This window comes from Dermochelys coriacea, chromosome 8 (assembly GCF_009764565.3).
Source record: "Dermochelys coriacea isolate rDerCor1 chromosome 8, rDerCor1.pri.v4, whole genome shotgun sequence".
NCBI lineage: Eukaryota > Metazoa > Chordata > Testudines > Dermochelyidae > Dermochelys > Dermochelys coriacea.
The window spans coordinates 101,334,672-101,347,356 of record NC_050075.1 but is presented as its reverse complement, the minus strand read 5'-3'; the positions used below and the strand labels follow the sequence as shown (position 1 = coordinate 101,347,356).

Genomic DNA, 12,685 nt, shown 5'->3' with positions numbered 1-12,685 from the left:
TTCTTGCCAGTCCGGGTAATGATGCCACTGCTAAGGGAACTCTGTGGTGCTGCCTCACCCAGAATGCACTGCAGAGTTCCACAGACCCCATTAGCATCCCAGCGTTTCTGGGTGCAATCCTGCTACCCCCACCGCACACGCCAACTGGGCCAGCAAAACCTATGTGAGAGGACAGCAAGAAAAAGAGGAGGGGGGGAAAAAGCAAGAAGGGGAGAGAACAAGATGGATGAAAGACCTTGGAGCAGGGCATCAAACCTAAACCACTGGCTGCTTCTTTCTCAGGGTTTGAAAAAGTCGGCTGGTTTGAAGGACTTAAAGAGAAATACAGCACCATGATACCCAGTGTCATCGTCCCAAACACCACCTGTCACCTCCCCCGCACTGACGCCTTCCACATGCTCAGGAACCCTGTCACTGGGGACATTCCCTGGCCTGGGCTTATCTTCGGCCTCTCTGTGCTGGCCACCTGGTGTTGGTGCACTGATCAGGTAAAGTAAATCTCTTTTCTCTCTCTCTCTCTCTCTCTTTCTCTCTCCTTCCGCCTTTCATCCCAGTATCTTCCTTTCCAGGCTGCTGCACTGTTTGCAGAGTCAGTGAAATGACGAATGTGTGTATCCATCTGTCAGTCTTTGGGGGGTCTCCACCGCTGCAGACTGGGATAGACCCAACCTGCCCATTTTTTCCGCTACTCAAGCTCGTGCAGCTCCTGTTGCAGTTCAATGCTTCTGAGTGTTGGGGGTGGGGAGCTTGTTTTGATGGTGGGGAGCAGCTATCATCACCATGCAGTGATGCCTGTGAAGGGCAAGGGAAAATTTCCTGCAATCAGACCCTCGCTGGTGTCAGCAAGAGTGAACCATGCAACAGAGATCTGCCGTGCAGATCAGAGAGGAGAATTTTCCAATAGGCTTGCACAGTGCTTTGGGATCCTTTGAGATGAAAGTATCCTGCATTAGATGATGACTCTGTTTTCTCTCTGCAGGGTTTTCTTTTAACACTTTCCATTTTTACTGACGGCAGGTTATAGTGCAAAGGTCTCTCTCTGCCAAGAACCTCTCCCATGCCAAGGGTGGATCGGTGCTGGCGGGTTATTTGAAAATGCTCTCGATGTTTTTCATTGTCATGCCTGGTATGATCAGCAGAGCTCTTTACCCAGGTAAGCTGCTGTTCCTTACAGTTGGACTGTTCGTGGGTTGTGAATACAATGTCCTTGTGTCATTGCAGACCTGCCAGAGCTCAGCAATCTTGTCCCAGGGTTTATCTCCAGATAGTGCTCACACCCGTTAGCTATTCAGATGTAGCTTCCCAGCCCCTGACTTCACTTCCAGGTTTGGGGTGCTGCTTTAGGACAGCTGTGGCAGAAGCCATTGGGAAATTTGCAAGGGGCAAGTGTCAGAATACCATCTTGTGGACACTGCGTGTATCTAATAGGAGACAAAAGGGAGTAGGCTAGAGAGAGACATGGAGACATAGGGTATGTTTAGACTGCACCCTAAGGCCAGGCTCTGACTCAGATTTGAGCCAATTCCCCCTTCCGTCCACACACAAATCTGTCTGACTCAGGTCAAGAAGTACTCAGGACCCGGGTCCTAGAAACCTCCTATGGGAGTGGATCAGAGCCCAAATCCTGCTGTGACCTGGGTGCTAGCCTTGTCAATTTGTAGTGTGGAGGCAGGTCAAGCCACAAACCCAAGTCGGAAGGTCTGCATAATGCAGTATGGACATGTCAGCACATCCAGCAACTGGAAGCCCAGGTTTACAATGCAGTGTAGGTGCTCAACACAGGCTTGCAAACACTGAGTCCACAGCCCAGGTCCCACAGACCTGAGTTTACAATGCAGTGTAGACAGACCCATACAGACTTTAGGGGCGGGTCTTTTGAGTCAGACATGGAATCTGGTTTGTTCCGTTATGACGTTGATGTAATAGTAAAAAGTATTTCACCTGAATCACCCCTCTTCCTCCCGCTTTGTCATGGGTTCTGCAGGGTAGGCAACTGCCAGGCTGAGATTCTTCTTGTGGAAAGAAGCAAGATCTCCCCTCATCTCCGCCACCCAGACCAAGCTGTATTAGACCCAGTGAGTCCTCAGATTCTCACTGTTGCTTTGGATAGGATTGCAGTGAATGCACTAGGTGCAGGGGGAGCCAAGTCGGGCTGCAATGCATGTTTCCTCTGTCCCCCTCTAGTGATGGCTGGGTCACAGAGAGAGATGGATGAGCTGGTTCTTTTAGCATAGTCAGTCAAGACTCATGGGTTTAGAACCAGAGGTCCCAGGTTCAATCCCGGCTGCCACCAAACCATCTAGGGGTGAAGCGTTCCATCTTCTCTGAGCCAAGTTTGCAGTGTGTCATCATGAGGCTCCACCTTTATTTGGGGACCCAAAATGTTCTTTGGCTCCCATTGCTATAGCTTGGAAAACTGTTCTTGCTATTTTACTGACTTATATTAAATAATAAGGTATCAAGAAATCAATTTCTTTAAGACAGTTTCCAATAGCTGGAGTAGATATGCCACAAAGGAGGTTTAAGATGGCTTATCCGGTTTCTAATTTTTCCTTTCTGCTTCAGATGAAGTGGGATGTGTGGACCCGAAAGTCTGTGAAACCGTCTGTGGAGCAAAAGTGGGTTGTTCTAACATTGCCTATCCTAAGCTCGTAATGGGACTCATGCCTGTAGGTGAGAAAGCTGTATTCCTAGGGGGATGGGCTTGTACTAGTGCTGAACAGCTGTGTCTTTGGAATGAAGCGGCCTTTTGAGCTAACAATATGAGGAACTAATGTCATGCAACTATCAGTTGAATTGGTAAACAAATTAAAAGATAGCAAAGTTTTCTTTTCCATTATGTAGCAGGCAAGCGTGTATGTGTGTGTTTGACAAACTGATGGATAAATAGATGGATAAATAGAAGTAGACGCATTGCATGGAAAAGAATAAAGTGTTTGCTATGGCAAAATATCAAAAGAAACCAAAAAAATCAACATATTTTTCAAAAAATGTTATGGAAATTTTCCAATTTTTCCACTAAACTTTTTAGTTTTCACATTTTTAATAGAAAGATTAAAATTCTAAAGAAAAAAAATGTTCCTGGAAATTTTTTATTTTGAAAAAACGACATTAAAAAAAAAAGAATTTGACCTTAAATGTTGACTATCTGTCATAAATATAAAGGGAAGGGTAACCACCCTTCTGTATACAGTGCTATAAAATCCTTCCTGGCCAGAGGCAACATCCTGTTACCTGTAAAGGGTTAAGAAGCTCAGCTAACCTGGCTGGCACCTGACCCAAAGGACTGATAAGGGGACAAGATACCTCCAAATCTAGGGGGTGGGGGGATGGCTTTTGTTTATGCTCTTTGTTTACGTGGTTATTCTCTCTTGGGACTGAGAGAGGCCAGACAGAAATCCATCTTCTTCAACCCATCCTAATCCAAGTCTCCAATATTGCAACTAGTATAGGTAAACCAGGCAAGAGAGATTAGTTTATCTTTTGTTTTATGTGACTTTTCCCTGTGTTAAGAGGGAGGTTTATTCCTGTTTTCTGTAACTTTAAGGTTTTGCCCAGAGGGAGATCCTCTGTGTTTTAAATCTGAATACCCTGTAAAGTATTTTCCATCCGGATTTTACAGAGATGATTTTTACCTTTCTTTTTTTAAATAAATCCTTCTTTTAAGAACCTGAATGATTTTTCCATTGTTCCAAGATCCAGGGGTTTGGTCTTTGATGATTTTGTAATAAATTGGTTAGGATATTATTCTCAAGCCTCCCCAGGAAAGGGGGTGGATAGGACTTGGGGGGATATTTTGGGGGAAGACGTCTCCAAGTGGTCTCTTTCCCTGTTCTTGGTTTAAAATGCTTGGTGGTGGCAGCATAGTTTCAAGGACAAGGCAAAGTTTGTACCTTGGGGAAGTTTTTAACCTAAGCTGGTAAGAATAAACTTAGGGGGTCTTTCAAGAGGGTCCCCACATCTGTACCCTAGAGTTCAGAGTGGGGAAGGAACCCTGACACTAGTTCTAAAAAAGAGCTCTCTGGACTCTGTTTATGTTCATATGCAGCACATAATGCAGGAGCTAAAAGACCAACGATCTGAACCAAATTTTCCTTGTTGGCTTCCCAGGACTACGGGGTTTGATGATAGCTGTGATGATGGCAGCCCTGATGAGTTCCCTCACCTCGATCTTCAACAGCAGCAGCACGCTCTTCGCCATAGATATCTGGCAGCGGCTCCGCAAGAAAGCCACAGAGCAGGAGCTCATGATTGTTGGCAGGTCCTCTCACTTCCTTATGGCTTCGCTGCGTGTTTTAGGCTGAGACCATTTTTTGTTGTTATTTTGATGGCAGGTCTTAAACTCTCCAAAATGTCCTAATCTGGGCTCCGGGGTTCATAGATTCCAAGTCCAGGAGAGACCACTGTGATCATCTCATCTGACCTCCTGTACAGTACAGGCCAAAGAACTGCCCTGAATCAATTCTTATTTGAACAAGAGCGTATCTCTAAGAGGGAGGGGAAAAAACAGGTGAAAATTAACATGCATATTAATGAAAAAAGTAAAACCTGAGATGAGTTATGTTTCCCAACTTTACGTGGAGTAGATTCAGTTACATAGACAGGCTCAATTTGCCACTGACCTGGAGAGATTATTTCTTCTGTGTTCTCTAAATGTATCATAGACTCCTGTCCTAAACACGATCCATAGTGAAATCAAGGCACCTTCTATTGGCAGACTCCAATACTGCATTACACCCAGGCTGTAAAACAGTTCCCTTCCCACTAACACTGTTAATAAAAATCGGCATGTCTGTAGAGCCTTTTATCTGAGGTCACACACATTAACACATTAAGTAAGCTTCAAAACATCCCTGTGAGTTAGGTGAAGGATAGAGAGGGGTGAAATCAACATGGCACACCAGCTCAAGGCAGAAATGAAGGAGGATATTTTATGCCGCTGAAACTTCGATGGGAATTTTATTAAGTAGGAGGTAATGACTTAGTTGAAATTTGGTGAAGGCACTAAACACCTCTACTCTTCTGAAAGGTGGCTGTGGGATTTCCATGATCACAAGTTGTCAGGGTCTCTGTCTCATCCAAGAGACAATGCCTCCAACAGTTCCTACTAAAAACGTGTCAGGCTACTGGGGCAGTAATGGGTCAGTTAGCCCTGAGATTGCCATGCACAGAACCACTTGCACCACTTCTTGCAGCACTCTGGATTCTCCTTGATCTCTCCCATTCAGGTCCTTACAAGGCTCCACACAGCTTAATTTGTGCACTCTGATCAGATCTCAGCAAAGGGTTGTTAGCCATCCTCCTTAGGAGAGGTTACCAGGAGAAACCTGTCCTAGATTTCACTTCAGATGAGGAATTCACTCAGGGTGCACAATGATTTTCCCTAGAATTCATTGAAAACATAAGGAAGTGTCTCTTGATTGGGGATTGCATTTCCAGGAGGATTCTAAAGCATGCAGAGCTAATACTCTTTGTTCCAATCTCCGGTCTTCCAGAGTGTTTGTTCTCATTCTCATCGTCATCAGTATTCTCTGGATTCCCATCATTCAGATATCCAACAGCGGCCAACTCTTTGACTACATTCAGTCCATAACCAGTTATCTGGCCCCACCAATTACTGCCCTCTTCATCCTGGCAATCTTCTGCAAGAGGATCAATGAGCCCGTAAGTGAGGAATCAGTGACTGGGCCAGTATGAATAGCAGTACCACCTCAGGGTGTGTGTGGGTGTTCGTGTTTGTGTTCTTAGTAAACATTCAAGTGGATTGTTGCTTACCACTAAGTAGAAAAATTAGAAATCAGAGGAGTTAGAACTGATTTCAGTTGTTTGGGATTAACAATAAAATGATTTTAAACAGGAAATTTCACAGGACAGGATGGTTGGGGGACTGGGACTGATCTATAGAACCTTTCATCTCTAGGTCACCCATTCAAACCCAGCCCAGCAAAGCTGTGACTATCACCAAGTGACTTAGTGGCATGAGTTAGTGGGCCTTATGCCTGTTTCTATTGGATGGGTGTCAGCTTCGCAGAAGCCACCACAACTCGGGCTAACTGGCAGCTTCAGCAGAGGGGCCATGGAAACTCAACTAGCTTTGTACTCCTAGAAGTGGTCCCTCTAGGTCTAAGTCAGTGAGGGGCAAACTCCCGTTGTCTGTGCTGTAACTGCTCTAAGTACAGAGAGGGCCTTAGGCCTAGATCTTCAAAGGTTCCTAACTCCCATAACTTTGAGGATCTGGCCTTAGTCTCTAGGAGACAGATCCTCAGCTGGTAAAACTTGTTCTAGCTCCATTGAAGTCTGTCCATCCAGCACCTTTCAATAGCTCGAAATTCATTTATAAAACACCTACCATGTTTGGCTTCCCTCCAGTCCAATATACAGAGGTGGAGACTCAGACTTACACCGTTCCCTTGTGTCTCTCTGTGCCCTCTTCTTTCCACTGTCAGCAAGAAGGGGGAGCATCACTGAGGCTGTTTAATCCCATTGTTTTGAAATTTCCACTGGGACCTGGTTCTGCTCCAGACACAGGCTCAGCCTTTGAGGCAGAAAAAAACCCATAAAGGATTTCTGACCCTAGCTCAGGGTCCCAATTATTTCTGGAAAATCAGACATTTTTGCTGGACCCCTTGAAAACAAGGTGGCAGTGAAAATGAACCCTCCCTCCCTTTTCCAGTGACAGCCCCATATGAAGCTCAAACCATCAGAGAACATAGAATATCAGGGTTGGAAGGGACCTCAGGAGGTCATCTAGTCCAACCCCTGCTCAAAGCAGGACCAATCCCCAACTAAATCATCCCAACCAGGGCTTTGTCAAGCCTGAGCTTAAAAACCTTTAAGGAAGGTTTCTTTCTAACCTTTCTTATGGTTCGGTCTCTCCCCGTTTATGGTGTGGCCAGAATCAAATGTCTCCCCCGGGAAGGACTGCAGAGTCTTCCAAGGGCTTTTACCCCTGTTTCTGAAGCATGTGGGGTGGCCACTGTCTGAGACACACCATTGGACTAGATAGACCAATGGGTCCCAATCCTGCAATGAGATGAACCTCAGTGGAACCTTGCACCCACAGAGAGCCTCACTGAAATCAATGGAAGGACCTTAGTCACTCGGGTCTGATGTGTCTGTCTCGCAGTTAGAAGGGGGGGGATGTGTGGATTACAAGTTCTGAGGGCCATTAAAGGTATCGAGCAAGAATGAATTCCCCTCCCTTGCTGTCCTGCTCTGTTGACTCCATCCAGGAGAGAAGGGATCATTCCCAGAAAGGGACTATAAAAACCCCACACACAAAGATGCTTTCAATTATCCCCCACTTCCTTATGCATCTCTTCCCATGTTTTCTTCACAGGGTGCTTTCTGGGGCCTCCTGTTTGGGCTGGTAGTAGGTGGCATTCGAATGATCATGGAGTTTTCCTATGGGGTGCCATCCTGTGGTGAGGAGGACCCAAGACCAGCTGTCCTAAAGGATGTGCACTACCTGTACTTTGCCCTCATTCTCTGCGTGCTCACGGGCATCGTCATTATCCTGATTAGTCTCTGCACCCCACCAATCCCAGAGGAAAAGGTAAGCGGCTCTCCAGTTCAAACCTTGCAAGCCCCTCCCCATCATAGGGTCCAAGAGGACTCTCTGATCTGTACAGCCCTGTCTCTCCTATTGCTGAGGTCTCAGGGCCTATAGTGCACATCTACAAAGAAGCACCTTTCCCAAGCCCTTCTGTTTTCCAAGGCTCAGAGTATTAACATTGCTTGGGGCTCAATGAACTATTGAAATGGAGTGTGAGTTCCCATGGTGTGTGTTCAGCTCTGCACACACACACCACAGCACATCATATCTGGGAGAGAAGGAAAACAAGTGTGTGTGGGGGGGAAATCATATTACTGTATGTTGCTGAGAAGGAATTAAATGGATCTAATTGAAGCTTCTGCCCTATTTCAGCAAAGCCCCCATCAATCTTGCAAGCAAACAAGATTAATATCTTTGCAACACTGGCATTTAGAGAAATAACATTCCAGCCTAAATTACATTTAACAACATAATGGCATGGTACAGAAGAAAGCAACTTTCTTTTACTTACGTATTAAAACAGAACTGTGCATAAAGGTTAAGGTTTTATTGAGAGTGAGCTTAAAGAGATACTGTCAAGTAGTTTAGGGTCTAAGGAGGTTTGGTTTACTGAGCAGTTGCATAAAAATTGGGGTCAGGAAAAGGAAAAAAAACCATCAGGTGCAACCATGTTCCATGAGTGTTTTTTTAAACGAATTTCTGAATGGGGTATGGGATATATAGATTATCTGGGCCACATGTAGCCCCGGTGTATCTCCATTGTCTTCAATAGAGTTAAGTGGGGGTGAATTTGATCCCATGTGGAGGAGGATAAAATGACCTTCATAGAGGCCAAGGTCAGAAGGGACCACTGTAACGTCCTGTAGACCGCAGGCCATAGAACTTCCCCAAAATAATTCCTAGAGAAGATCTTTTAGAAAAACATCCAATCTTGATTTCAAAGTGGTCAGTGATGAAGAATCCACCCTTCTGAGGCATCATGGCGTTTCATTCTTTTCTCCATGCTTGAGTGTAAATCCTGCCAGAATTTATGGCAATTGTGCATGAGAAGCGAGTGAATCAACATGATGGGCTAAAAGGTAACCTTACAATCTGCCCCGAGTAAGGGGTGGTGCTCTGAGGCAGGAGCAGAGCAGAGCAAGAATGGAGCCCCAGGAAACACAGGGGCTGGCAGGGGCCATTTCTAGCTCTAGGGGATATACCCACACTAGTTAGAGCACTAGAACTAGAAGGGAAGCTGCAGCAGGAGGGACTGATCGCCCAGGTACATCCCTACAGTTTCGGATGGGATCGTACTTGGAGAGGCTAGATCCTGCTGGCACAGCTACACTTCTATTTTTAGCATGCTGTCTCTGGCAGAGCTAGTGCAGGTAAGTCTCCTTCATCTCCAGCGCATCTCTACCCTCTGAGTCCCAATTCCTCCCTGTCCCTCACTTCCTCACCCCTTTGCTCTGGAGCCCTTGTGGTGGCTCCCCATTGTGCACCTGGCCAGCTACTCTGGCCAGTGAGTAAGGGGGCAGTGCAGACAGGGCTCTTCCTTCACTGCCCCCCCTCGACCCTTTTGCTCACCGTGGGAATTTAGGCTGCAGCCAGTATAACAATGAGTTGGGGAATTAGCAGGGCCTCTACCTGGCTGGGTCAGGGCTGTGACACTCGACCCCTAACTCGTTTCATTCTCATCTCCACTGACCTCCCCTGGGATGGTGAATCTTCTACCCAGTGCCTCCTCTGATCCCATGACATGGCCCTTGTGACATTCCCAGAGGTTTGAGTCAGCAGGGCTCAGCCAGGGCAGTCCGGTTGGGTTTCACTGGGATGGGTGGTGGCCCAACAGCCCTGCACAGAGTTGACTGCTTCCCTACGTTATCCCACCCTGGTGCTTCAGGGGTATTCAGAAGGGAGCTTTTTCCTGTCAGAGTCAGTCTGTGGGCTATGTGCTGAGACTGGGCAGATGGCATGGGAAGTGTCACTAGAGATGGAATTGCCTATGCAGTGCTCACTGAGCTGAGACCACTGGCTGGACATCGCCCATAGAGCAGTATTCAGATGTTAGTGACTTTTTGTTACTGCAACCTGGCTTCAGGGGGATAGATTTAAATCCAAGTGATTGAAATCACCAACATTACTCATGATTTAAATCAGTAGGCAGGAAACTTTGATTTAAATCCTGATGTTTAATTGAGTCTTGCATTTATACATTTTAGTTATTTTCCTATTGATTCTCATTGGTTGATAACCATTAAAACATGTCAATTTGCAAATATAGCCTTTACATGAAATTTTTGCTGACCAGGATGCACCAAACTTAAACACATTTATTTAATCAATTATATGTAAGGCTGTGATTATGACACATGACATTGACCTCCGTGACATTTTCTGCCCTGGGGCTGGAGCTCCCACCCAGCCCCGAGCTTGCAGCCCCCAGCCCCCAACCTAGTGGGGGGGACCCCGCACAGCTGCCCACCCATGGCGCATAAATCATAGAATCAGTGCTGCCCATAAATCATGGAAGATTAGAGTTGGAAGAGACCTCAGTAGGTCATCTAGTCAAAACCACCCTGCTCAAAGCAGGACCAACACCAACTAAATCATCCCAGCCAGGCCTTTGTCAAGCCTGGCCTTAAAAACCTCTAAGGGTGGAGATTCCACTACCTCCCTAGATAACCCATTCCAGTGCTTCACCACCCTCCTAGTGAAATAGTGTTTCCTAATGTCCAACCTAGACCTCCCCCACTGCAACTGGAGACCATTGATCCTTGTTCTGTCATCTGCCACTACTGAGAACAGTCTAGATCCATCCTCTTTGAAACCCCCCTTTCAGGTAGTTGAAAGCAGCTATCAAATCCCCCCTCACTCTTCTCTTCTGAAGGCTAAATAAGCTGGCCAGAGTCAGCAGCTGGGGGACCCTGTAGCTACCAGCTGCCCAGGCGAGGGCACCCAGCAGCAGCCCAGCCCCAGGGCAGGGGAACCCTGAAGCTCCCAGGCATTGCATCAGAGGGGGACCTGGGAGCCCCAGCAACAGTGGGTGCTGATCCCACCTCTCCCTTTTGTCAGCAATATTTTTAGTGAAAGTCAGGGACCGGTCATGGGCTGCCATGAATTTTTGTTTATTTCCCGTGACCGGTCCCTGACTTTTACTAAAAATACCCATGATAAAAACTTAGCCTTAATTATATAGCTTAACGTGCATTTATTCGGATTCTTAATTTGGACATTATGTTAGAAAATGATGCATTTTTTTATTTGCTAGATGATTATTCATTTTTTACTTGTGAATTGTGTCAAACTCTATTTGGATGGAAATTCAAATTCAGTTAAAATGCTCCAAACCAGCATTTTAAATTTTGTATTATTATTAATTTGTATTATGATGATATTTTATTTATTATTTATTATTAAATAAAGCTACCTTACATGTGCTGGATATGTACGAAAAATGTTTATCAAAACATGGTTTTGCATTTAAAACTAACTACTTTATTCAACAAAGGCTGCATTATCGGTAGTTAGGGAACTGAACTGATTATTTCTTGCCACTGTATCCTTTAAGATTTTAGAACTAGCTGATCTGGTCCTCTCACACTTAGTTTTTATTCACTGATTGAAAGAGACACACAGGTTTTCCTTGGTTTCTTAACTTTGACTGAACCAGTCACTGAACTGAGCTAGCTGAATAAACTGAGATGAAGAAAATATTCTCTCTGCATTTGTAGAAAAGGCTACGGCTGTCAAAAGCTGGTTTCGCACTTCATACACTTGTTCCAGGTTCTTAGCCAGTGACATCCACCAGACATGTTTTAAAAGTTGGCACCAATTCTATACTACTCAATATTATTATTTTTTGCATTTAATTTAAATGTTTTAAAGAGTCATGACAAATTTAGGCCTTAACGTAGGTTGTCATTATTTCAAATTTTGTTTTAAATAGGTTGGTTTTAAAAAAAATAAAAATAAATGTGTTTTTAATTTAAATTAAATAACAATTTAGAAACCTGGATTTTTAAAAAAAATTTATTTAAACATTGAGGTTTTTTTATGCCCCCTGCCTGGCATGGGTTTGAACCGATAACCTTGTGATGAAAGGGCTTCATATCTCCTTGCCAGGTCCATCCCAGCTAGTATCACTGGAAGGCAGTGTGATGCATTAGAGAGAGCTCTGATTGCTGCTCAGCTCCTTTGTAAAATGCATCGAGATCTACTGAGGAAAACTGCCAGATAAGAGCTAGGAATTATTATTATTCTGTCAAGTGAACTAAAAAAGACATGCCACCAAAAAGCCCAAGAAAAATACCGACGAGTCAGACTCTCAGCTCTGGTGTACATTGGCATAGCGGCATTGATTTAAAATATTAAGAACAGCTCTTCAGTGAAGCTATGCCGATTTACACCAGTGGAGGATGTAGCCCAGCCATCTTTAATGACTCAATGCTTTACACATAGAAGGGGAAAGAGCAATTTGTAGCTGATGTTAGAGTGGTACAGTTAATGTGCTGAGGCTTTAAATGAATTACAATCCAAGAACTGCCAGCAGTAGCATTTCTCCCTGCTGTTTTGGACACTGTCCCATCCCTGTGGGTGATTGATGCTGTGCTTGGAAACAAATATGCAAAGAATTTGTTTGGTATGCTACAAAGTTCATATGTCTTCATTGTAGGTAGTCCATATTGTGTCACACCGTCCTTGAAAACCTTGCAAAAAAGCTTACAATTAAATTTGAGACGGTGAAGCTGAAATGCAACTGTCAGGTGCCAGATGGCATTTTGGAACAGAAGGATTTATTCTCACTTTGCCGACTTCTCTCAAAGTCTCTCGGGCAAGGAGAACGTGGGGGAGAGGTGCCAAGGAGGGAAGGAAATGGTACAGTAACATGGCAACATTCTGCAAATGAACAGGGCCACCTGGGCTGATCGCCTGCAACACTTCCAGGGCCTTTGCTTTTCTAGAGGCCTAGTGCACTAGGAACTTCAACTGTTCTGCTCCAGAGAGTGAGATTGATACATTAGGTGGCTTGTTTTCCAAGTTGCTGAGTTCCCACAGTGCCAGGTGCAGCCAATGGAAACTGGAAATGCTCCTTTCCTCTGAAAATCAGCCCTTCAAAGTGTGCAGAAGAGACACAGGCTCAGACTA

General features: G+C 45.0%; 1 protein-coding gene across 2 annotated transcripts in view; it reads left to right on the top strand.

Annotated features, from left to right (window-relative positions):
* The window catches only part of SLC5A9 (solute carrier family 5 member 9), a 45,817-nt gene that overhangs the window by 21,663 nt on the left and 11,469 nt on the right, over positions 1-12,685 (top strand). For both annotated transcript variants that reach the window (XM_043490935.1, XM_038413094.2), the window contains exons 8-13: positions 283-488; positions 1,018-1,153; positions 2,566-2,673; positions 4,111-4,261; positions 5,496-5,664; positions 7,340-7,555. In XM_043490935.1, the coding sequence (XP_043346870.1) occupies positions 283-488; positions 1,018-1,153; positions 2,566-2,673; positions 4,111-4,261; positions 5,496-5,664; positions 7,340-7,555 (986 nt within the window). The remainder of the gene's footprint in view (positions 1-282; positions 489-1,017; positions 1,154-2,565; positions 2,674-4,110; positions 4,262-5,495; positions 5,665-7,339; positions 7,556-12,685) is intronic.